The sequence below is a fragment of the Cricetulus griseus genome, chromosome 3 (genome assembly GCF_003668045.3).
Source record: "Cricetulus griseus strain 17A/GY chromosome 3, alternate assembly CriGri-PICRH-1.0, whole genome shotgun sequence".
NCBI classification, from domain to species: Eukaryota; Metazoa; Chordata; class Mammalia; order Rodentia; family Cricetidae; genus Cricetulus; species Cricetulus griseus.
In genome coordinates, this window is record NC_048596.1 from 44,423,380 (window position 1) to 44,450,109 (window position 26,730).

Genomic DNA, 26,730 nt, shown 5'->3' on the forward strand with positions numbered 1-26,730 from the left:
AGTTCATTTATAATCTCAGAATTTCCTAGTGATTATTTATACTTATTATTTTTCTTAGTGCTTTGCAGTTTTAGCTTTTCCTATAATATTGGCCTTTTCACACTTATTTTACTGTATGTAAAAAGTACGATAGACTTTTGGTAAAAAAAATGACGTACTAAGAGCTTCCTATGTTTTTCAAATATTTAAGCATATTTTTTAAATGTTAAGGTAGGTTTGTGTTTGTGTGTGTACATATGTACACTCCTTATCTATTGACATGTGATTACATGTGCTGCCTAGGGACCCTGCCAGTAAAAACATGTCAGCATTAAAGCTCTAAAATTCTTAGAGTCAAGTGATGTTTCATGGGAATTGTCAATACATAAAAAAAAAAAAAAAAAAAAACCCACGACTCTCAAAGGGAATAGGAGATAGTTTATTGTAGAGCCAAACTTTCTTTTTATAGCAAATAATAGTGTATTGATTCACTTATAAGTATGATTATTTACTTTTAAATGTTATTATCTATTACGAGGAAAGACTTTAAGTGGAAACATTTTAGCTTAAATATCAGTTTAATAATATTTTGTATTTTATAGGTTTTACAGCCTTGTGACTTATTTTATCAGGCTACTCAGATTGGAACAGATCCACAAATGATTGACATATCAGTAAAATCTCTTACACTAAAGGTAAGCTAAAAACATAAACATTTAAAACTGATTTGATGGTAGATCTGTCTTAGCTGCTCAAGGGGCTAAAGTATAAGAATCATAAGTTCCAGGCCTGCCTGAAGTACAGACCACTGAGGTGTAAGCCAGCCTGGGCAATTTAGTAAGATCCCGTCTAACCGTTACCATTACCACCAGAAAAAAGACTGAGCTCAATGGTAAAGCACTTCTGTAGGCATTCACAGGGCCCAAGTTAGAATCCCTGTCTCACAAAATGAATAATTATTTGGATATATATATATATGAAAAGTTTCTAAGATATTGTTGTAAATTTTATGATGAATGCTATAGTTTATTGACATACGACTTTTGTAGCGGATATCTAGGATATATATAATTGTAGTCATATTTAGTTGGTTAATAAAAACAATATTTACAAATACTTTGACAAATTTATCTAAAAATTTTTGTAGTAAAAAATTATGGTAGGCAAAAAATAAAAAAAAAAAATTATCTATTGTCCTGTAGTGCTTTTCTAGTTTGGCCTTAATTCTTCATGTTCATTCAGCAAATATATGTAATCCATTTTAAAATTGTTTTTTCTATTTAGGTTTCACCGGTTATCATAAATACCATAATAACTATTACTTCTGTGCTTTATACAACTAAAGAAACCATCCCAGAAGAAAAGACTTCTTCTATAGCACATTTATGGGACAAGAAGGATACTAAGAATCTGAAAATGTGGTTTCTAGAGGAATCAAATGAAACAGAAAAAGTAGTTCCCACAAGTGAATTGATGCCAGGAGGAGAGACACTGAACTTGAATATTGATTCTATTTTCATAGTTCTCGAAGCTGGAATTGGTCATAGAACAGTGCCGATGCTATTGGCAAAGTCACGCCTTTTGGGGGAAAGCAAAAACTGGAGTACTTTAATAAATCTCCACATTCAGCTTGAGCTGGAAGTAAGTGTGTATATAATTTTTCAGGTTTAAGATGCTTCACACAGAATATTCTGGGATCTTATATCACTATTTAAATTTAGTTTATTGTAAATACTGATACTGGCTTTATACCTTTTAGAAGAAAGCTTACACATTTATGCCCTTGAGCGGTTGCTTATATATTACTTTAAATTTCAAATTACATACCCATGCTTTATGTTTCAGCTGATTTTTACAAACCTCCAAGGTGGTACATTAGGGTCTAGAGAGACAGCCTAGTATGTATGTGTAACAAGAGGTTCTTTGTCTCGCAGATCCTGCTACCCTTGAGCCCCACAATAAACACACAGAGACATGTATTAATTATGAAACTGTTGGCTGATGACTAGGGCTTCTTATTGACTAGCTCTGTCTTAATTATTAACCCATTTCTATAATTCTAAGTATTTCCATGTGGTCTTGGCTTACTGGAGAATGTCCAGACCTGTTTCTCCTCTTTTGGTGGCTACATGGCGACTGTGCCTACCTACCTTTCCAAGAATTCTCCTCTTCTCCTAGTCTTGCCTATTTTCCTGCCTATTGGCCAACAATGTTTTATTCATCAACCAATAAGATCATCAACCAATAAGAGAAACATATATACAGAAGGACATCCCCCATCATTTAGGGGCTTCTTGATCTTCCAGAAACCAGAATCTGTTCCCAGAGTCCATATCAGGCAGCTCACAACTGCCTGCAACTCTGCCCTATCTCTCTGGGAATCTAACTCCCTCTTTGGACCTCTGGGCACAGGCACACACATGACAGACAGTCAAACACATATATGCATATATAAAATTAAAAATTCTGATTTTTAAGATCTAAAATTGATTTTTTTTCCTTTGGAAAGGTAGATTAAATTTATGAATACCTGAGTAAGCTCTTTCAAGTTTTAAAGAGTCTCTAATGAGGATGTTCTTGAAGTGTATAGTTGCTTAGAATGTGTGAGACATTATACTCAAATCCCAAACTTTCCCAAAATTTTAAAGAGGAAAAAAAAGAATCAGAGTAAACATGTTTTCCTCAGAATTTATAAAATTATTTCCATGGATATTTCAGATAAAATTAATTTAAGAAAGAGACTGGGAATATAGGTTAGTAATAGGATGTATACCTAATGTGTGTATAGCACTAATTTTAATACCAGTACTGCAGAAACAGAAGAAAGTCTATACAATCTTCTCCAATGATACTTAAATAAAATTATTGTTCTTGATATTTTTTGAAAAGCAATCTGGTTATCTACCTTAAAAGAGTGAGAGTTGATATTTAAAAGTTTCTATTTTTACATGAAATGATAAAGAATTATGTACTAACACAATTGTAATTGATTTTGACTACTGCACATTTTCAAATTGTGTTTAGAATTATGTGTATTTTGTACAGGACTTTATCTGAGGCATCCAAGAAGTGCCAGGCATTCAAACACTAAAATTGTGTACAATGTAGGAAAGCTCACCATGATACCACCAAGTTTGATGGTGCCCGCCATCAAGGGATTTTAGTCACTGGTAGTGGATTGACAAGTTTTCAAGTGTCAGTAGTATGTGATAGATGAATGCAGGATTTGCTGTTTGGTTCAGGAGACCAAGGAAAGGTGCTTTAGGAAGGGTTGTAGGGTCTGCAGGAAGGCTCAGTGGATAAAGATGCTCACTACCATGCCTGCAACCAGAGTTTAATTCCCAGAACCCATATGGTAGAAAAAGAAAGAACTGACTCATACAAGTGCCCTCTGATTGAAATATGTGTACACATTTGTAAACAAATATATAAATGGAATTATACTAACATGTGAAGAAAGAATTTGATCTCTAAGCCAGATGAAGAAAGTATGTAAGGAGTACATATAAAAAACTATTAATTGACATGAAGAATAGTTATTATGCAGAAGAAATAGCACAGTTAAAAGGCATCGTAGTAAGAGCATCATTTAAAAAGTCATTTTAGATAGTAAAATGCTTTATTTAAAAAAAAAAACTAAAAATTCTCTTTTTAGGTTCACTATTACAATGAAATATTTGGTGTTTGGGAACCTTTACTGGAACCCTTAGAAATTGATCAGACTGACGATTTTAGACCATGGAATCTTGGAATCAAGGTATGTATGTGTGTATTATTTTCTTAAAGCAGTTTTAGGTTTACAGAAAAATTGATGATGTGTACTTTCTCCATATATCCTCTGCTTTTGTGTGTGTGTGTGTGTGTGTGTGTGTGTGTGTGTGTGTGTGTGTAACTTTATTATTAACATCCTCAATCAAAGTATATTTGAAGTGTGAAAAAGAGTTTAGAAGAAAAGCTTTCCAGCGTTCTTAAGGATATCCATACTACATTATATACTTCAACTTATTTATTTATTTGTATGTATGTGGCTGTTTTGCCTGCATGTATGTCTGTACACCATATGCCTGCCTAGTGTCCACAGAGGCCAGAAAAGGACGTCAGATCCCATGGTACTGGAGTCACAAGCCATTGTGAGCCACCATGTGGGGCTTGATAGTCAAACTCAGGTCCATTGCAAGATAGAAAGTGCTCTTAACCACTGAGTCATGGCTCCAACCCCATGTAGTACCAGAAATGTAAAAGTGAAAGCAAAAATCGTGACCTGAGACTGAATATCAGAGATCCCATTCTTAACTGTTACCTCACACTATGGGGATGTTCTTTTAGGTTCTTATGTTCTGTGAATGGACTCCCCTCCCTCTCCTCCTCCCTCCCTCCCTCCCTCAACTCCTTCCCCTCCTCCCTCTCTCCCTCCCTCAACTCCTTCCCCTCCTCCCTCCCTCCCTCCCTCAACTCCTTCCCCTCCTCCCTCCTCCCTCCCCTTCCTTTCCTTCCTTCCTTCCCTCCCTCCCTCCCTCTCTCCCTTCTTCCTTCCTTTCCTGTTCTTCCTTCCATACCTCCAGTGAGTAGCTGAATTCTAGAAAGAAGCAAATAGTACTTATTCTTAAAAATTCCTGCTTCATAGTGTTGTTCTGCCACTTTTATTGGACTTGTTAGTAGCTAGTTCTATTTCTGTTAACAATGATCACTACACTAAACTATTCTTCTTTACTGATTGTGAAGTGTATACTTTTGATTTACCTGCAAATTGCCTATATTCTTAGTAATTTTCAAAGGTTTTCTTTATGGAAGAGGATAGAATTTCCTTTCCTTTAGTATTTCTTCTTCTCAGCTTTGTGACAGTACTTGGCACATCCAAGAAATTTCATTGGGCATATAACCCATGGAATTCATAGCTCTCTACATCAGGCCATATAACCCATGGGATTCATAGATCTCTACATCAGGCAGTGTAATTCATGCAATTCATTCTCTCTCTCTCTCTCTCTCTCTCTCTCTCTCTCTCTCTCTCTGTGTGTGTGTGTGTGTGTGTTGTATGTTGTAGGGGACAATGTAGCTATGGTGTGCCCTACAGAGAGAGAGAGAGAGAGAGAGAGAGAGAGGAGAGAGAGAGTGTGTGTGTGTTTGTTTTTACTTTGCAGATAAGTTATACTATTAAAAACAAATTCTTTTCTTTCATATCTAATTTTTTTCATTTTAGATGAAAAAGAAAGCAAAAGAGTCCATTGTTGAGTCTGATAGTGAAGAAGAAAACTACAGAGTACCAGAATATAAAACTGTCATAGGTTTTTATTCTAAAGACCAATTAAACATTACACTATCTAAATGTGGCCTTGTGATGTTAAATAATTTAGTTGAGGTAAGAAAAAACAAATATTTGACACTTTAAATATTGAAATATTTTACATTAACCTTTATATGAGTAAAGTTGTTGTTCATCTAGTTACTTTTTTCATATACTATAGTGTTATTCTCATTTACTACAAATGTTCCCTGTTAGGCATTTACTGAAGCTGCTACTGGATCTTCAGCTGTCTTCCTAAGGGATCTAGCACCATTTATGATTTTAAATTCTCTTGGACTTACTGTATCTGTTTCACCAAGTGATTCTTTTAATGTACTCAATGTTCCTTTGGCAAAATCATATGAACTGAAGGATAAAGAGAGTTTAAGTATGGATTATGTACGAACTAAGGACAGTGATCATTTCAGTGCAATGACCAGCCTAAGCAGCAGACTCTTCTTCATTCTACTTAGTAAGTGATACATTTACTTTCTGGGGCATTGTGAAGTTGTTCTGTGAAAGCAGTCTTATTAATTTGTAGTACTGTAATAGCTTTAAAAAATAATAATAGGTTTTCTAGTACAATGGGGACTACATTAATTATTATTCTGAGATAAAACGCTATGACCAAGGCAACTTATAGAAGAGTTTGTTTGACTTATAGTTTCAGAGGGTTAGAATCTATGAATGGCAGAGTTGAGGAAGCAGACATGGTGGTTTGAATAGCAAGGGGAGTACTCACACCTTGAACTGCAAGCAAGAAGTAGAGAACAAAATGAGAATGGTTTGAGTCTTTGAAACCTCAAAGCCTATGCCCAGTGCTGCACTTCTTCCAAAAGGCCACACCTCCAAATCCTTCCCAAACAGCTCTGCCAACTGGGGAGCAAGTATTCAAATGCTAGAACCTATGGAGGGACAATCTCTTCAAGCCAACATGGTAACAATAGTTTCCTCTCCAGTGTGTTAATTTCTTTGGTTACTAAGTCTTGGTATTCTAATTTCTGACTTCACTTATCCAGAGCATGGTAATATTAGAACTTGGAGTAAGGATGCAACATACTAGATCTTACTCAGCTTTTCCTTATTAGTGATAGGTGTGTCAAATGTTTCTACCATGTTTGGTCTGACTAAATAGTGCATTTTACAAATGTTTTTAGGTGAGTGAATTTTTAAAAGTTTGAATTAATGCAGATGTTGTATTTCTCTCTGATTTTATGTTTGATTTATTTTATGTGTAAAAATGTTTGCCTTTTTGAATGTTTTGCACCACATGCTGGCTTGATTCCGTGGAACTTGGGTTTTGGATGATTGTGAGCTACCATTTCAATGCTGGGTATTGAACCCACGTTTTTTGAAAGAGCAACAAGTACTTGTAACTACTGAGCCATCTCTCTAGCCCCTTGTAAATTGTTCTAAATCTTAAAAGTACTGATTTGGAAATCATTTCTGCTTTCCACAAGTTTTTCATATTTATTGGAGGTTAAAAAACTATAATTTTTTAAATAGCCATAAAATCTTGTTTTCTTACCCATATTCACTGGTACTTTAGTCAGATACTGGGGGCAGTGTTTGTACTGTCAGAAAAGCTAACTAGACACAGAAGGCTACTAATACATTTCTCATCCTGAAATAATAAGTTTAACAGATGGGTGTTATCAGGACATTGTCTATGATGTGTACTTACTACTTTTACTCACTGTGAAAATTAATTTTAAAACTGGGGAATTAAATTTATATAAATTAATTTCACTCCCAATATAATATGTTCATGTTTGCTGAGTTTATGTGAAATTTTCTTTAATCAAATCTAAGTTATATCTTTAAAATGACATAGAGAGTTAGAAAATTAACAGTGGAGGTCTATACTCACCTTGGTATCTTCTGTGATTATTATGGCAGTACTAATAATTACTCTTGAATATTATATTCCTCCCATTAGTCTGTTTTCTTAATTTTGATGGTTTTAGGTTATTTAGACTCCTAAGTGAAAAAACTTTTTCAGCCATGTTTTTTATAAATGCTTTGAAGGATTTAGGTGAATAATATCCCATAATATTGATTATATTCAAAGACTTTTTTTGTTTAGAAGACAATCATCTAGTGCTTAACATACGTTTGAAATTATTACATATGAATTCTAATTAACTCAGCAATGTCTATATTTGTTTTAGCGCCTGTTAACCACTCTGCTGCTGATAAGATTCCTTTAACAAAAGTGGGACGGCGTCTGTACACAGTAAGACACAGAGAGTCTGGAGTTGAAAGATCTATCGTTTGTCAAATTGACATGTTTGAAGGAAGTAAGAAAGTAACAATCCGCTCCCCAGTGCAGGTATGAAGTAAAGAAATGGGTAGAAGCTCTATGCATATGTTTGAAGCGGCCCAGGGATGTAGCTCGGTTGGTTGGAATGCCTGCCTTGGATGCAGGAAGCTCTGACTTGATCCTCCATACCACATATATATTTAGTGGCATACCTTTTTAATCTTAGCACTCATGAAGTGAAGGCAGGAGGGATCATTCTTGCCTGTACCATCTGTTTAATGCCAGCCTGGGATACATGAAACCCTACTCAGAAAAAAAAGAAAAGAGAAACATTCAAGCAAATCATTGCCAAAAGAATACAAAGTGTTGCAGAAACAAATACTCTCATCAATAGTAACTGTACTCCTGTGACATGAGCACTAGAATCTCATCATTTCTTGTAGAACTGCTTCATACAGTGCGTATAGTATTTTATAAATATATGCATCGTATTTTACTTAGTCTTATAGCATGTTTATATTTTTAGTAGTAAAATTATCAAGAAAATTACAGACTTATTGAAATACATACATGTAAATAAATAGCATGTAAAGTTTGTTTTGGTATAAAGATACACTTAAGAAATTTTCATAGCCACCAAGATATTGAATGTGTTTACTATTCAAAAGCTTCATTCTCTTTTTGCTTTCCTTTGCTGTACATTCTCTTAGCCCACAGTACATTAGTTACACAGTCTTGTTTTTCATATAGACTTAATAGAGAACAGAATTTGACTTTTCCATTCAATCAGCAGAGTATGTAGCTACATAAGGTTACTGAGAAGTAGATCTGGTGTATGGAGAATACCACATTTTCATTTTGAGTTAGTCTTTGTGTATGTAGAGGCCAGATTTGAGATTCAAAGTTTTCCATTTGGTTATCCAGTTGCTGCAAGCCAGATGATATTTTCGCCTTAGATTGTCCTCATTGTCCTTGTATATTGGTGGCTTATTTCTGAACTCTCTTTTTGATTATTCTGCGTCTAAATCATTAATCATGGTATCCCTCCTTATTTTTTCCTGTTTGTTTTTAACTGTTATAAGTGTTTCATTTTTTAAAAATAAAATGATTCTTCTTATTAAATAACTTTATTTTTGATTACCATTATTATCTTTTAGAATACAGATTATTATAACATTCACTATTTTTCATTTTATTAGACTCATGTGCTTGTTCTAATAGATTTCAACAACTATACTTAAAAAAAAAGACATTGTACTTTATATATTTTAGTTAATTTTCCTTGCAATTTTTTTATCTTTATTGAAAGGATATAAACAAAATTGTTAATGTGATGAATGACTTTGGTTTTCAAACATTAAGCAACACTATTCCTAGTATAAATCTTTGCCTTAAAATTGTTAAACTTCTAGAAAACTGTTAGATATGACTTAAATTATGTTTAAGATTTTTGCATTTATATTCATAAAAGATCTTGATCTAAATTTTTAATGTGTTTGGGGAAAGTTTTAAACTATAGTTTGAGTTGATCTAAGAAATTGGTTGTTAAGGTTATACTGTTCCATTTAAAAGAGTACTTACACTAATTCTGAGCTTCTTTGGAAATTTTTCCAATTGTTGAATTTATTTTTTAACTATTTATGGTCCCCTTTTTTAAAACATGTATAAATTTATAATGAGTGTAAATCACTTACTTTATTTGAAGTAATTCAGCTATTTAAAATATTTTTATATCTATTGTGAATAATATAATATTCTTACTAGTCCTATGAGATTTATACAATGTATCTTGATAACATTCAATCCACATTCCTCCTCTCATCGTCTCCCTGATCCACCCCTTCTCATAATCTCCCCTGTGTCTATTTTTTTTTTTTTTAAGAAGAGACTATCTTGAAGCAAATGTCCTGAACCTCTTACTCTTAAAATCTTTCTGCCCTTTTCCTTCTAAGTTTCCTGGGCCTTAGGTGGACATTGTGTTATAAATGTATTAATTGGGTGCAGGAAAACAGTATAACTATCTAGTCTTCAGTCCTCATCAGATACCCAAGAAGGTTAAAATATTACCTGAGTAAATAGGAAGTGCAAAGCAAACAACTTCCAAAACTGTAGAAATGTTAAAGATAGCTGTGTGCCTCAACAGTCACCCAAGGTTTCTCTCCACTGTTGGGGCATCCATCTTTGGCCTACAGACCTAGAATATCTGACAGACTTTTCTGTGAAGCAGGAATTTTGAAGGATTGTTCTACCTTGTGTTGGCAAAGTTTGGCAGTTGTCTTCTTTTGTGTCCTGTTTGTCCAATTTGCACAGCATACTGTCAGCAGTTGAGGCAAGGGAGGTTTCTTGCCTAGTGGCTAACTTTTGCCACAAAGAAAGCAAACTCCATATGGAGATTCTTCTATGACCATCATCGTTTTTTTTTTTTTTTAAGATTTTTATTTTTATTATGTATACAACATTCTGCTTCCATGTATATCTGCACACCAGAAGAAGGCACCAGATCTCATAACGGATGGTTGTGAGCCACCATGTGGTTGCTGGGAATTGAACTCAGGACTTCTGGAGGAGCAGTCAGTGCTCTTAGCCTCTGAGCCATCTCTCCAGCCCCTATGACCATCATCTTCATTCAAGTAGATTGGTACTGCTAGGAGCATAAAAAGCCTTATGTTATAGAACCATCTTAAATGCCATATTCTATAGATCTCTGAAGTGTTTGAAGACCATCTATCTATTTAGCTAAAACATCTCTCTGTTTGACCTTGAAAACGTATCTAACATGATCACAAATTTGTTAGATGACTATCTACTAATCTGTATTCCTTAATTATTGCAAATTGTTTGTAATAATAACTTTCAAAGATTCGAAATTTATATTACATTGTTAAATGAGTTGCATAAGTACAATATGTTAAGAATAGAACCATATATACAGTATGATAAAAATAACCAGTGAAAGGGAAGGCAGAAAGACTATAAGAAATGGAGGAGGGAGAGTTTTGTGAAATGTCAGTGTCTGGATAATGATATGAACTCATTACAACTATAGTTGTTTTGTTTTTGCCAGTTTTGTTGTGAAAAGTTTGTCTGTGGTTATACTTTATATTTTCTTGCTTTCTAGGAATATTGAATATCTTTTTTCTCTTTTTGTTAGTAGTTAGCATTTCCGTCTGTGTATTCCCTGTTTATTCTGTTCCATTTTCATTGTGCTTGTAACTTCTATGATATTCAAAAATTTTTGTGTATGCATTCTTCTAGTCCTTTTGTTAACTGTGGTAATAACATTTCCCAGTCTGACATTCTGTATGTTGACATAGTTGATTTGCTTTTTATTTTTGAAACCATTCACAATTGTCTCTTAATCATATTGCATCCTATTCTTTCCTCTTTCCCTGCCACTTAATGTCCTTTTTTTTTTTTTTTTTTTTTTAAACATCCACTGACTCGTTAGTGAACAGAGAACCTGCCAGTATCCACCTTTCAAAAAAAAAAAAAAAATGACTCCCTCTCCTGGTCAGTAGCTCCCTAAACACTCTGCCTTTTTATCCTTTTCCCAATTTCATGCCTTTTTGATCTTTTAATAGCACACCGAGTCCAAGTAATGGTGCCCTTAATGCCTCTGTGTGGGGCCATCCACTGGAAGATGGGCAACCTACCAGGGAAAACCCTTCTGAAGAAAACTGACTCTCCCTCCCCCAGGAGCCATCAGTGGCAAATTGCTCCCTAGCTGGTGTGGTGCCTTACACATCCTTCCCTCATCTATGCTGGGATGTTGGCTTACTTAAAGTTGTATTTTTCAATAAAATATAAACCTGGATAGTTTCCTTTTGTTTTTAAAGATTTTCTTCTAATTTATATGACCAAGCTGAATGTTGCCTGGTAGATTCTATGTTAATATATGTACATGGACATATTTTTAAAATACTTTTCTTATATTAATATTAAATATGGTTTGCTTTTTCTCAGATTAAGAATCATTTTTCAATCCCAATTTCCGTTTTTGAGGGGGATACTTTATTGGGAATTGCTTCACCTGAAAATGAATTCAACATACCTTTAGAATCTTACAGGTAAGGTTTTATTTTGTTATCTTTTTACTTGCCCTGAACTGTTAGAGATTTTTAGTTTCAGATTCTTTATAGGTAATGTTTTTAAATTATCAAACTTTGATCCAGTCTACACTGTTAAGTATCTCATGTACTCTAGATTTCAAGGTATCTAGGCATCTTTTCACAACTAAACATTAACTATTGTATTTTAAACTGTGTATTATTTATACTTTTAATAATTAATGTAGTTATTACATGCTTACAGTGTTCCCATCAGGACCTTACACACATGTTCATGTGTTTTAAAATATCTAATTGGATATTATTTGGATTCTGCATTTATAGAATTGTTTTATAATACAAGTTTTAGAAATTGTTTTAGAAAACAGCGTCATCTTTTGTGTATATGTATTTTATTTATTTATGGGTAGAATTGTAATCTTAAATATTTAAAATACTTGAAATAATTAAACTTGATACAAATATTATGCTTTAAGAAAAGATAAATGAAATGATGGTCAATTAAGACATATTATTTTTATATCATCATAAACAATGATCAGGGTATTTAATTCAAAGTATTCCTTTATGGAGATTGAACTTTAACTGGGGATAAAATGTTCTGTAGAGTTCAGCACTCTAGTTTACTATTTCAGAAGGCACACTAAAGTTGACAGAGCAGTGATACAGGAGGAGAGAGGCAATAGTGTAAGCAGATTCATATGTCCCTTAGTTCTAGTCACTCTGATCTGTGGTTGGAAGTTGAATATGAGATTTGTAAAACTGAGAAAACAGGTTAGCAATTTGTGGCACATATTTTCACATAAACAGACTGGCCAACTCTTATGATCCATTTATCTTAGTTTAGACATGCTAGGGAAAAGAATTATATTGTTACAGCCACAACAGAATTACCATGATATCTGACTTTGTTTTAAAGATGATTTCATTACAAACTTGCACTAAAAGGTAAAATGTAAAATATGTTTAAAACTTTAATTGTAGTCTTAGATGATGGAAATTAATAGCATTCTGCTAAATTCCTTTATATTTTATAATAGTTCACAGTAAAGAAAACAGTATAATTACACTTTTTTGTTCAATTAGTTCATTACCAGCCAAAAAAATCTTTATAAATTAGTTATTATATGACTCTTATGTGTGAATTTTACATTGATCTAGTGTTCAGGTAGATGTACACTTAATTATTTAAGCTTTAAGATCTTAAAGTAGAACATGGTTATTTCTCTGTATAATTTGAATATGTTGATTCTTTAATTTCTTTACTGAGTGGCAACTACTTTCTTAATATATAAGACACTGTATGGTACCAAAATGAATTGAGTTTTTCTGTTGCTGTTGAAACTCTGATAAATATGTAAGATAAGAGACAGTTGTAAAGAATTACAAACAGTATTAAAATTACAGGAAAGCATGAAAACACAAAAAGAATGACTGACTCTGGATGAAGGTACATGAAATTTAGTTAAATAGGGTTTTTTACCTCTACAAACATATAGAATGAATACATACATATTCATTCTCTTTCTATATATAACTTATGTTTTAATATATAGTTAGTAGTAATAAAGGTGATTTATTAGGATGACTTACAGGCTGTGGTCCAGCTACTCCCAACAATGTCTGTCTACCAACAAAAGATCCAAAAAATGCCAAAGAAGGCTCTAATGCCAGTGAAGGAAAGGACTTACTCATGAGAGGGAGAGAAAGCAGGCAAAGAAAGGGCAGAAAGTGTGGCCCAGATTGAAGGTGGATCTTCCCACCTTGAACATCTAGATTAAAGGTGTATTTTCCCACCACAAAGATCCAGATTAGAAGTGGGTCTTCCCACTTCAAATGACTTAATTAATTAATTTTGAAAAAAGCCTTCACAGGTATGCCCAACTATTTGGGTTTTAGTTAATTCCAGTTGGAGTCAAGTTGCCAACCAAGAACAGCCATAATAATAGGTAAAGGGGAACATTTTACCATGGAGAATTTGTGAATAAAGATGACTCCGCTTAACAAGATGAGGCTTTTGTGTAAAGGAGTGAGAATTTCTTCTAGACAGTACTAGGGGAGGTGGAATTTGAAAGAGCTGCAGTTCTCAGTGAACTACTTGCTGCTAGCTTTATACATTTTTTTTGTTATGTCTTTCTCAAGACATAAGTATGGGGGCAGCTTAGGGTACACAGGGAATTTTAAGCCAGCCTGGACTACAGACGAAAACCGGTTTCTATATTAACAGAACTTAATTTAAATAAGCTAATAAAAGAAACACTTACTTTGACAAGCTGCATGAGTTTGTTGGCCTTAATTTGAGGGGAATTAATTTTATGTAATAGTAGAAATAAGATGTAAAGTAGAATAAAACTTATATGGATACTATAGAAGTAGCAAAGGCAAAATAAACTGTTTTCACATTAGTTTTGTGTGTTGGTCAGAAGACCATCATTTAATGTTATCTCTAACTCCAGAGCACTAGTAACTGAAAGTCACAAGAAAGGACAATAGGTGTGAAAGGGTCAGTGTCCAAGTGAGCCAAGTTACAGTAGCATCACATGTAATACAGAAATTCACAGAGGATATGTAAACTTTTAAGACTAAATGTTAGGAAAGTAACTAAGGGATAAAGATTGTTTTGACACCGGGCGTTGGTGGTGCATGCCTTTAATCCCAGCATTCAGGAGGCAGAGGCAGGCGGATCTCTGTGAGTTCAAGGCCAGCCTGGTTTCCAGAGTGAGTGCCAGGATAGGCTCCAAAGCTACACACAGAAACCCTGTCTCAAAAAAAAAGATTGTTTTGACAGTTCATCTATAAGAGGTAGTTAGAATTATAACTAGTTTTGCAAATAAAAGATACATACAGAGGATTCCTTCAGAAGCAAAGTGCTTGCCTGAAAAGTGTGAGGGTCTATCCCCAACAATGAAAAATGGTTAGTTAATTAAAAACAGTATGTCCATACAAAGACTATTTCTTTTTTAAAATTTTTACATAATTCTTTATTGACTCTTTAGAAATTTCACATCATGCACCCCAATCCCACTCACGTCCCCCTCCATATCCACCCCTGCAGCATGCCCTCCAAAGTTAATTCAAAACAAAGCAAATAATAAACCCACCTTGATCCTCCATCTTTTCAACATCCAGTAGCATTGGGAGCTGCCTTGTGCCATTCAGTATACCCATTTGTCAAATCAGTCCTATCTGCCAAAATGTTCATTGCATTGAGTCATCGGTCTAGTTCAGTGCCTCTGGCATACCACCATCACTGGACTCTTATTGAAACCCCTCTCAGATATTCCACCCTGAGTCATGGAGCTCCTGCAGCTATTGTTCCACCATATCAGTCGCTTCACGCACTCCAACAGGTCATAGATGGGGCAGATGTTAGAGTGGGCACAGGATGTGGATCTTGGTGATAGTTGAGTTGGTCGGTCCTGGCCATTGGGACTGTTCCTCAGGCAAGAGGCAGAGCCAGCTCTCCTATGCCTATGCTACTGGAGCCAGTTCTTGTAAGCCTCTGGTGAAGGGTGGGGCCATCTCTTGTGAATGCAGGGAGTGGGGTCCAGCTCTCCCATGGGGGAGCAGGGCCAGCTCTCCTGCAGTGTCCAGCAAGAGGCAGGACCAGCTATCCCAGGGCCAGTGAGGGGCAGGGGTGGCTCAGCATAGCCCTCAAATTTTAACACGCATGGTTCTTATGACCCCCACCCCCTTGTGGTAACAGAAGCCATGGACATCAGCCCAGACCCTGGCTGCTGTTTGGCCATGGACCTAGACATGGCCTACAGCAGTAACCGAGGCCCTGACAACACCATGGTCCTGTATGGCTGGACAGGCCACCCATATTGGCATGACCCCGGTGGCAGCACTGCCCTCAAACACCAGTATGGCCACAGGTTGCAACCTAGACCCCAGGTATCTGCGTGGCCTTTGGTACGTGGGAGACAGACATCAACATATACTTGGGCTGTGATAGGACCACACACACACATACATAGACCTTAGTAGGAGCCCAGGCTTGGGTGTCACCATGGCCCCAGGTGGCAGCACAAGCCTCTCAGATTGGCATGGCCCCTGCAGCAGAGTGGCCCTCAAACACCAGCATGACCCTAGGTGGCTGCCCAAACCCCTGGCATCAGCATGGCCTTCAATGGTATTGGGAGCCACAGACATCAACTCAGACCCTGGCTACAGCAGGGCCACAGACTCAGACATGGCGCTCAGCAGTAGCCCTGGCCTGTATAAGACCATGGCTCCAGGTGGTAGCAGGGACCACTCAGAATGGCCTGGTCCTCAAGTGCCAACATGGTCACGGGTTGCAGCCTAGACCCCAGTCATCTGTGTGGCCTTTCATGGTACCATGGCCATTGAAATCAATGACCCAGGCTGTGTTAGGGCCATGGACCCATTATGGCCCTCAGCAGCAGCCTTGGTCCGGATGATACTATGACCTCAGCACTAGCACAGCCCTCAGACACCAACATGACCAAAGGATGCAGCCTAGGTAGCCTGGGTCCACACATGCCCCCTGATGCCATGTGGCTCAGGCAGATGAAAGACCCACAGAGCATCCTGGATCCTTATAGTCTCGCCTGACTGAAGCATCCACATGCGTGTCTGGCTCCTTGTCACTCAGGCATGTGAAAGATAAATATTTCATAAGGATAATTCTTGGATGTAGCTTAGTTTAAAAAAAATTACACTTAGGGCTAGGGAGATTGATCAGTAGGTGAAGTACTAAGATTTGAATTCTCAACAGTCATGTAAAAGCTGTGCATGGCAGTATGCCTGTAATCACAACATTGGGGAGGACAGAGGTGATTCTGGGGCTTGTGGACCAACTAATTTAGCCGAATTAAAACTCCAAATTTAGTGAGAGACTATAGTCTTCTCATGCAAATGCATGAGCCCTCACATACCACATAGAACAGTATGTTTCAAAAATACTGAAATTTAAACACATATTGAGATATATGTATTAAAGATTGTAAGAATAATCATGATCAAAATAAAACTTGGTGAGCCTCTGGAAAACTGGGGTTGTGATTACATAGCTCTGAAACATAACATATGAAAATCAGCACTCTTTACAGTAATAAGCAGTTGTCTTCTAGTTTAAGGTTTTTAAAAATGATTTTAAATTATATTTAATTTTTTGCGCAGATCATCCCTTTCTTTGAAGCCAGAAGATGAGGACTATCAGATGTGTGAAGGAATTGACTTTGAAGAAATCATAGAATATGATGGACAACTTCTAAAGAAGAAATGTAGATCTATATACCCTTCTAAGAAATCGTTTGTTATTAATATTGTTCCAGAAAAAGATAATTTGACTTCTCTGTCGGTATATTCAGAAGACGGCTGGGACTTACCATATGTAATACACTTGTGGCCACCTATCCTCATTCGGAATCTTCTTCCCTACAAAATTGCTTATTATTTAGAGGTATTTAACAGTTTCTGAGTGTCTTCTTGTCTTTGTAGCTTGATTTATTTAAAGTTATAAACAAAATTTTTTGAAGCTGTAACCAAGATTATAGCATTACTTAAAAATAATATAAATACTTATCAAAATGAAAATTTTAATATCATGCTTAAAAAGATAATTTCGGGCCTCCAACCCTCACAGCCAGAGTTGCACCTCCAGAACTCACAACTCCCATAAGTTGTTCTCTGACCTCCATAGCAAGCCTTAGCATTCTCTACCACATACAATAAACAAAAGAAGTAATTTTCAAAGAAGATAATTTAAAAAAAAATGTTTCATTAATTTATCTTAGAAGTCTACTGAGCTGTATATAATTATATACAAATAATATATTATTTGCATAACTATAAATAGGCTTATACAATAAATAATATATAGTCACCATCTGATAGTACCATTTATTTTATAGCCCTTTCTCTTCATATGCAGTTCATATATTGTATGTTTGAATGATGGATAATGAATTATGAAACAAGCACAGAAACTGGTATTGAAATACCATTCAAGTACAATACCTATATAATTAAAGTTTGTATTGTTTTCTATTAAGTGCTCAATTTTAGATTAAGTAAGGGGTTTCTCTTTCTAAGATACTTTTGTAAATATTTTTACTTCAATGCTTATCAATATAAAATAATTCTTCACTGTAATCTATTCATTGTGGGTTTATTTAACTTTGTAAGTTGCAATATGTTTATGGTTTTGTGATTTTTTTTTCCTTTTTTAAAATTTAAATTAGAAACAAGCTTGTTTAACATGTCAGTCCCAGTTCCCTCTCCCTCCCCTCCCCTCCTGTTCCCCACCAACCTTCCTATCCCATCCCCTTTCTGCTCCCCAGGGAGGGTGAGGCTTTCCATGGGGGAATCTTTAATGTTTCTCATATAATTTGGAGCAGGGCCTAGACCCTCTTCAGTGTGTCTAGGCTGAGAGAGTATCCCTCTATGTGGAATGGGCTCCCAAAGTCCATTCATGTATAAATACTGATAAATATTTATATAATATCTGGCCGTGGATAAATACTGATCCCCTGCCAGAGGGGCCCCATAGATTAACCAGACTTCCAAACTGACATCCATGTTCAGGGGGGTCTGGAACAGTTCTATGCTGGTTTCCCAGCTATCAGTCTGGGGTCCGTGAGCTCCTCCTTGTTCAGGTCAGCTATTTCTGTGGATTTCTCCAGTCCTTTGCTCATCACTCTTCCCTCTCTGTAACTGGATTCCAGAAGTTCAGCTCAGTGTTTAGCTGTGGGCATCTGCTTCTGCTTCCATCAGCTACTGTATGAAGGCTCTAGGATGGTATATAAGTTAGTCATCAATCTCATTATAGGCAAAGGGCATTTAAGGTACCCTCTCCACTATTGCTTAGATTCTTAGTTGGGGTAATGTTTGTAGATCTTTGGACATTTTCCTCGTGCCAGAATTCTCTTTAAACCTATAATGGCTCCCTCTATTATGGTATCTCTTTTCTTGCTCTCCTCTATTCTTCCCCTGACTCAATATTCCTGCTCCTTCATGTCCTCCTCTCCCCTCCTCTTCTCCCCTTCTTTTTCTCCTAGCTCTCCCCACCCCATGCTCCCAATTAACTCAGGAGATCTTGTCCCTTTCCCCTTCTCCAGGGAACCATGTATGACTCTCTTAGGGTCCTCCTTGTTTCCTAACTTCTCTGGGGGTATGGATTGTAGGCTGGTAATCCTTTTTCTCTATGTCTAAAATCCATATATGAGTGAGTACATACCATGTTTGTCTTTTTGTGAAGTAGGAGGAATTAACATATCTGTGGTTATGCTTTAACATAATGATAAGTAGTTGGTACGTGGCCATCATGACTTGGAATTGTATCCTAGCTCTGCCAATTACTAAGTTTTTAGATAGATTAAACATTTTTATATTTTATTGAATAGAAATAGTGATAAAAACTTATATGGTTAAGTCGTAGGAAAAATCAAATTAGTCAAGTATATAAAGAATTTACTACCATGCCTCACAGGTACATGGTTGTCATTTATTAGCCGCTTTAGCACCACCAACACTACCATCATTGTTTTGTGGAATAGTCTGTTCCATGTACAAGTTCACTAATTGATATTATTTAAAACTCAAGAAATTCTGTTGTAATGGTAGGAAGGATCTGGGGAAAAGACAATAGAAAAGTCTTAGAGATAAGAACAGGTAATGAAGGTGTGAGTGGAAAAAATTAGTGATTTTTTTTGAGATATAATAAACAACATGGGCTGGAGAGATGGCTCAGTGGTTAAGAGCACTAACTGTTCTTCCAGAGGACCTGGGTTCGATTCCCAGCACCCACATGGCAGCTAACAACTGTTGGTAACTCCAAGATGTGACACCCTCACACAGACATACATGCAGGTAAAATGCCAATGTACATAAAATAAGAATAAATAAATTATAAAAAATAATAAAATAAACAACATGAACTGATAATAGATGAATGAATAAAGGCATTGTTTTTAAAACTGGCAGACAATGTGTTTCTTTTTTTGGATTATAACAGCTTTCTTTTTTTTTTAAGGATTTTATTTATTATGCATACAGCATTCTGCTTCCATGTATATCTGCACACCAGAAGAGGGCACCAAATCTCATAAGGGATAGTTGTGAGCCACCATGTGGTTGCTGGGAATTGAACTCAGGACCTCTGGAAGAGCAGTCAGTGCTCTTAACCTCTGAGCCATCTCTCCAGCCCCCTATAACAGCTTTCTTATATATTTTTTGTTATTTTTAGTTTTAAAACTACAATAACTAGTAGATAAATTGGAGCTTATTTTAGTTTTACTGATTATGGCATTATAGTTACAACTTTCTATGAAGTTTCTCTTGTCATTTAATGTTAGCCTTTTATAGGAGTTTATCTAGAGCCTTTTAATAAGGACAGTTACTCAAATGTAGGCCAAGCACTAGGGTAGACTTAAAGCTTGAAGAACACTGGTGACTAGATGACAGTTACTTCAAAAGAGTTTTGTGTAGTATGTGGAAAGAATAAGTGTATTTGGGAGTGTACTTTTTAGAAGCATGTTTAAGTTTGTTTATGTTTTTGCTTCTTATTCTAGGGCATTGAAAACACAGTTTTTAATCTAAGTGAAGGACATTCATCACAGATTTATAATGTTGAAATGGACAAAGCTAAGCTGCATTTAAAGTTGCTTGACTATCTTAATCATGACTGGAAAAGTGAATTTCATATAAAACCTAATCAACAAGACATCAGTTTCATCAACTTTACCTGTCTCACAGAAATGGAAAAGACTGATTTGGATATTGCTATCCATATGACTTACAATACTGGTCAGACAATTGTTGCATTTCATAGTCCATATTGGATGGTCAATAAAACTGATCGGATGTTACAGTACAAAGCAGATGGAATACACCGAAAGCATCCACCTAATTATAAAAAGCCAGTTCTCTTTTCCTTTCAGCCAAATCACTTTTTTAACAACAATAAGGTATGTGTCATTTTTTCTAACTTTTACTCTTTAGATAAACAATTCTGTTTCAGTTTTTAGAGCTCTAAACAATAAAATATAAAATTTAGATAGAAATAACGTTTGTTAAATATTTGAGATTAAAAGGTTAGTATAGCTGGCTACAGTAGCATGTGCCTATAATCCCAGCATTTGGGAGGCAGGAGAATGTTGATTTTTGAGGCCTATATATGTTCGTAGTAAGTTACATCCAACCTGAGCTATACCCTGTCTCACTACACGCTGTCTCGGAAACATCTAGCCAAAACAGTAACCATTTAATGTTAAAGATTTATTACATTGTTAGATAGTTTTGTTTTTTTTTTTTTACATGCAAAGCTTTGAGTTTGACCTTCCATACCATACACAGAGAGATGGTATCTAAATTGTAATTTATCTCATTTCTCCCCCTAGGTTCAGCTTATGGTAACCGATAGTGAGCTCTCTGATCAGTTTTCAATTGATACTGTTGGTAGTCATGGAGCCATTAAATGCAAAGGTCTGAAAATGGAATACCAAGTGAGTTTCTTCTGTGCTAAAGAAACTTTCATCAAAACTATATTTGTTGGATACTTAAATTTTATAAGTGTACAATAGTAATAGTTTTCAAACAGTCTTAATTGTTTCCTTAGGTTGGTGTTACTATAAACCTCAGCAGTTTTAACATTACTAGAATTGTGATATTTACTCCTTTTTATATGATTAAAAACAAAAGCAAATACCATATATCAGTGGCTGAAGAAGGAAGTGATAAATGGCTCTCTCTTGACTTAGAGCAGGTATGTAAATAAACTTCACACTGTATTTGTATTTCTATGTTGAGTGTATATGATAGAATATGTGAAAATACCACAGTGAAACCCAATTTGTAAAGTTAATATATGCTAATTAAAATGTACTTTTTAATTGTGTTTTACTTTTGATGTTACATTCCTTAAATACACTGTTTTAATTCCCTCATGTCCTAATTTTGTTTCAGTTCCATAAAATTTTATTGACTGTTTCTTCTAGGTTTTTTTAATTATTAAAACTAGTCCTTTGCTCTCTAGCTTAATCAGGATAATACATACTGCCAATTCTAACAAGTTTGGTTAAATAACTGTATTAGAAATTTGGAAATAACAGCACTAGTAGTATAAATACCATTAAAGAGCAGGAAGTTATTAGTTTAGAATTTAAGCTAATAATTTAAACTAATAATTTAATAGTTTAGAAATTATTAGTTTTAGAATTTCTATTAGGGTTGATTTTGAAATAAATGACATCAGATTTTTGTCCACTGAAGTTTCATTTTATTTTATTTTATTCATTGTTGATGAAAGTTAAATTTATTTATTCAGTCATCTTCAAATATTTTTTCTTTTTTATCATTTTTTATTTAAAACAATCTTTTCTCATTTTACATATGAATCCCATTTCTCACTCCCTCTCCTCCTCCTGTTCTCCCCACCTTCATCCCCCAACCCCCATCCACTCCTCAGAGAGGGTTAGATTTCCCATGCAGAGTCAAGGAAATCTGGCACATCTTCAAGGCAGGACCAAAGGAAGGCCCTTCCCCCCTATATCTAGGCTGAGCAAGGTATCCCTCCAAAGAAAAGAATGGGCTCCAAAAACCAGTCAAGCACTAGGGATAAATCCTGGTACCACTACCAGTGGCTCTACCGACTACCCAAGCCATATAACTGTCACACCCATTCAGAGGGCCTGGTTTGGTCCTGTGCAGTTTCCTCCACTGCCAGTCCAGAGTTAGTAAGCTCCCACTAGCTCAGGTCAGCTGTCTGAGTGGATATCCCCAAAATGGTTTTGACCCCTTAAATCATATTATCATTCTTCCCTCTCTTTGACTGGACTCTGGGAGGTTAGCCCAGGGCTTAGCTGTGAATCTCTGCATTAATCATTATTTCTATAGCAGTGTTTTTTGTTTGTTTTGTTTTTATGTCAAGTTGTGGGGGTGTTATTTTTTTGTTTCTGCTTTGTTTTGGTTTGTAATGTCTTATCTTTCCCACCAATATCTTTGGTTTCCTTTTTCTTGAAAATTATGTTACGATTCTGTCATTTCTTTGCAAGTGACTGGTCTTTCTTCTTTAATTGCATTATAGGTCTTTTTTTTCTGTTATTAATTGGTATCACATAACTGTATCAGTACATGAATTACTGATTATTTTCTGAGGTACTTATATATCTGTGGATTACTACTACTTTCTATAAAACTTGAAACTAATGACTCTTTTAAAAATTAATTTTGCTTCATTCTAAGGTGTACCAAGTTAAGCTTTTCTATTACCTAAATCTTCCCTGAAAACTTATGTTAAGTATTGGGACTGACCTCTCAGCAATGTGGTTATTTAGGGAGTGAGCATGAGAGACAGAATATAAACAGACTCTAATGGAGGAGTTTTTGAGATTTTTGAGAGATAGTCAAAAAGACCAGTATTACTGGAGAAGGGAAAATTAGAAGACAAAGCCATAATGGGAATAAGGGGTAATTATGTAGATTTTTGTAGCCGTCGAAAATATTTTACCTTAAAATAAAATGGGGATTTGTTAGAAAGGTTTTATCAGTGATTAAAAATGTTAGAATTTTCTGGCAGTATACTGTAATGGCTAGCAAGATATAAAAACAATTTTAATAAATTAGAGCCAGGAGTTATGATTGACATCTTTAATCCCAGCACTTGAGAGTCAGAGGCTGGTTCCTGTGAGTTAAAGCCAGCCTGGTCTACATAGCATTTTCTACAACAGCAGGGACTAAGTGGACCCTGTCTTAAAACACAAAAACAAAACAAAAAAGATTTTGATCGGTGATTAAACTTAGTAGATTCTCAGTAAATGTTTTCCAACTTAACTTTTTTGTAAGTTTTCAACAAATTCTCAGTAAGTCTCTTCATAGTTTCTCTCTGTACATCCTGCCAGCTCCCAAACCAGGACAAAGAGACTTCTTACTATGAAAGCTCAGCCGATAGCTTATGCTTATTTCTAACTAGTTCTTGTAAAATAAATTAACCCATATTTTTTAATCTACTACTTTTATGTGGCTCGGTTACCTTTACTTTGTAAAACCCATGCTGCTTGCTCTGCATCCCTAGCATCCCCTTGACATTTCACCTTCTTCCAAGCATTTTCTGTCCCAGAAATCCTGCCTAGCTATTGACCATTTAGGTTTTTATTAAACCAATTCCAGTAATGGGTCTTCACACATTGTAAAGGATTATTCCACATAATAAATAAAAAGGAACGGTTTTAACTCTAGTACAGTAAACCTATATACAATAAAAACAATTATCAAGTAAGAATTACATTCATTATATCCAGCCCATTAGTATTTGGAGAATTTAGAGAAAATATTTCATTATCTATACTCTCTTGATGAATCTAAAGTTTTGTACCTAAGTTGCCTTCTATCATAACTAAGGAAAACTATAATTATCTAGTCTTCAACTCCATCAAACACCCCTAAGGATGTATTACCTGTGTAAAAAAGAAGTGTAGTGCAGGCCACTTCCAAAACTATAGAAATGACTGAAACAACTATCTGTCTAGACAGTCACCCAAGGTTCTTCTGTAAATTTGGGGCATCCAATCTTGGGCTTATAGGCCTAGAATATCTGGCAGACTCTTCAGTGAAGCAGGAATTTTAAAGGACCGGCCCACCTTGTTTTGGCAAAGTTTGACAGTCACTTTACTGTGTGTTCTGCTTGTCCATTTGTGTAGCATGCTGTCAGCAGAAGAGGCAAGGACAGTTCTTTGTGCAGTGGTTAACCTTGCCACAATGAAAGGAAACTCCATATGGAGATTCTTTGATGCCTATCATCTTCTCTGCAGTAAACTAGTGCAGTCTCTGAAGTGTTTGAAGAGCACCTGTCTATCTAAACTATATCTCTGTTTTACCTTGAAAACATACGTAACATGGCCACAAATTTGTTAGAAGACTATCTACTAACCTGTATTTCTTAATTATCCTAAATTGTTTGTAATAATAAGTTTCAAGGACTAGAAATTTATATTACATTGTTAAATGAGCTGCATAGGTACAATACTTTAAACAAGAGTAGACATATATTACAGTATAACAAAAATAACCTGAAATTTGTATCAATATACAAAAATCCATATCAATGTAAAATAATTTGAGACTAGTGGTTGTTTAAAAGTAGACTCAACAATCCACCCTTTTATCTCATTTTTATACTATATCCCCCTTCAGAAAAAGATCCTTGACTCTAACTCCTTTGTTTAGCTTTTTCCTGACTATGGCCAGTAATAAGTTTTAACCAAACCCCCTAAATGATGACAATCATCAATAACCCACTAAATGACCAAAAAGAAGAAAAAAAAAAAAACACCCCCCCATTCCTTGGGATTGTGGGTGTTGTGTTCTCTAGATTGCTTAGTGTTGTCTGGGGGCACTGGCATCTTTGGGGACTCTGAGAAAATTATGATAATAGTTAAGGCCTGGCTAGAATAATCCGTGAGGCTGGACCATCTCAGCTAGCAGCCTTGAAACTGTTCTGGATGCAGAACTCTGAGGAAACGACGAACTTTGAGAGGCTTGGCCACCCGTTTTATTGGTATCCAGTCTCCTTGCTCTGAAAACACACAAACTTTCAAAGGTAACATATATATTATAAATATATATATGTTATATATGTTATATATGTTTTTAATGTATATATATATATACATTAATAAAAGCATAGATTTACACAAGCCAACCAAAGATGATTTTTTTTTATGTTTGAGCAGGTAAAATATGCATTACCTGTCTTTTATAATTTTTTAGGTTTATTTATTTATGTAGCCAGGATATTGGGGAGTCTCACCTGATCAAACCTGATCTTCTTTAACCTTGAATGAATCCACAGCCTTTCATTTTCTGTGGAAACAAAAGTTTAACATCATCCCCAAAGCAAAATTGACTTATATTTTAAAGTTACAGCATTTCTAAAGTATCTAGTCTGGTTTAATTCAGCAGTCCCTTTCACAATCCCATGTGTCCCAGAATCTGTGGTTTCCTTTCAACATTCAAAAAATTCAAAGACAATACAATAACATACCTGTGTATTTCCCATCTCTACATGGCTTATTTATTTTTTAATTAATCTCTCTTTAAATACTCTATTATTTTGTTGGTTTTTTTTTTCTTTTGGGGGGGGCATTTCGGGACAGGGTTTCTGTGTGTAGCTTTGGAGCCTGTCCTGGCACTCGCTCTGGAGACCAGACTGGTCTCGAATTCACAGCGATCCGCCTGCCTCTGCCTCCCGAGTGCTGGGATTAAAGGTGTGCACCACCAACGCCCGGCTCATTTTTAACGTTTTTATCTTGTATGTTTTATCACTCACAGATAATGTTGAGTCCTGATTATCTTTTGAAAACTACATCTGTAGACATTTTTTCAATTTTAATTTTTCTTTTTCAATTTCATCTAAGATAAATTTTCTTTTGCTAGCTTAAAATTTTTCATTCTTATTTGATGTATAATAATTACTTTAAAATGTTTGATCATGACCATTATGTCTTGTTAAGCTTAGACTCCCTTTCCAACTAAAAAGTTTAAAAGAAGCTTGGTGTATTTTCCAGTCTCCAGAGATCCCATACATAACACTTAGAAAAGATACTGTATTGTTGTTTTATATGTTATGTAATTAAACATTAAAAATATGGTCCGAAACTGGGACTCTAAAGGAACTTCAGGCTTGGGGTGTTTAGAATGGGCATCATTTTTTAATATAGTTGGTTTCTCATTGAGAAAAGGTTCTATGAGTATTGTTGCTATTTTGAGCCTTGTAGTTTCTAGGGTGATGACAGCAAATGAGAGCAGAATAGTTTACTTGCTACTCTCTAAGACTATTAAATGACATAAGTATTTATGATGAGTTCTGTTTAAATACGTGTAATACATTTTTAGTGTATCCCCTTTTGGCCTGAGACTGCCTCCAATATTCTTCTTATTCGAGTTGAAAGGAGTGAAGATCCTCCCAAAAGGATACATTTTAACAAGCAAGAAAGTTGTATTTTATTGCGACTGAATAATGAGGTGAGTGCTTTCTCTTGGTGTTCATATTCATTATCTTGTGTGTATCATCAGAAAAATGAGTGTATGTGTGTGCACACACACTACACTTTTCTTTTTGTAACAAATAATTTCCCAGTGATTTTCCTCCTTTATTAAAAATTAGTCACCATTTC

At 35.4% G+C, this 26,730-nt stretch overlaps 1 protein-coding gene across 3 annotated transcripts in view; it reads left to right on the plus strand.

Annotated features, from left to right (window-relative positions):
* Vps13a (vacuolar protein sorting 13 homolog A) overlaps positions 1–26,730 on the plus strand; it is a 173,391-nt gene that overhangs the window by 101,425 nt on the left and 45,236 nt on the right. For all 3 annotated transcript variants that reach the window (XM_027406578.1, XM_027406579.1, XM_027406577.2), the window contains exons 40-51: positions 582–674; positions 1,264–1,620; positions 3,635–3,736; positions 5,180–5,338; positions 5,480–5,735; positions 7,435–7,595; positions 11,490–11,593; positions 16,739–17,021; positions 20,131–20,526; positions 20,959–21,063; positions 21,177–21,323; positions 26,450–26,578. In XM_027406578.1, coding sequence (XP_027262379.1) covers positions 582–674; positions 1,264–1,620; positions 3,635–3,736; positions 5,180–5,338; positions 5,480–5,735; positions 7,435–7,595; positions 11,490–11,593; positions 16,739–17,021; positions 20,131–20,526; positions 20,959–21,063; positions 21,177–21,323; positions 26,450–26,578 — 2,292 coding nt within the window. The remainder of the gene's footprint in view (positions 1–581; positions 675–1,263; positions 1,621–3,634; positions 3,737–5,179; positions 5,339–5,479; positions 5,736–7,434; positions 7,596–11,489; positions 11,594–16,738; positions 17,022–20,130; positions 20,527–20,958; positions 21,064–21,176; positions 21,324–26,449; positions 26,579–26,730) is intronic.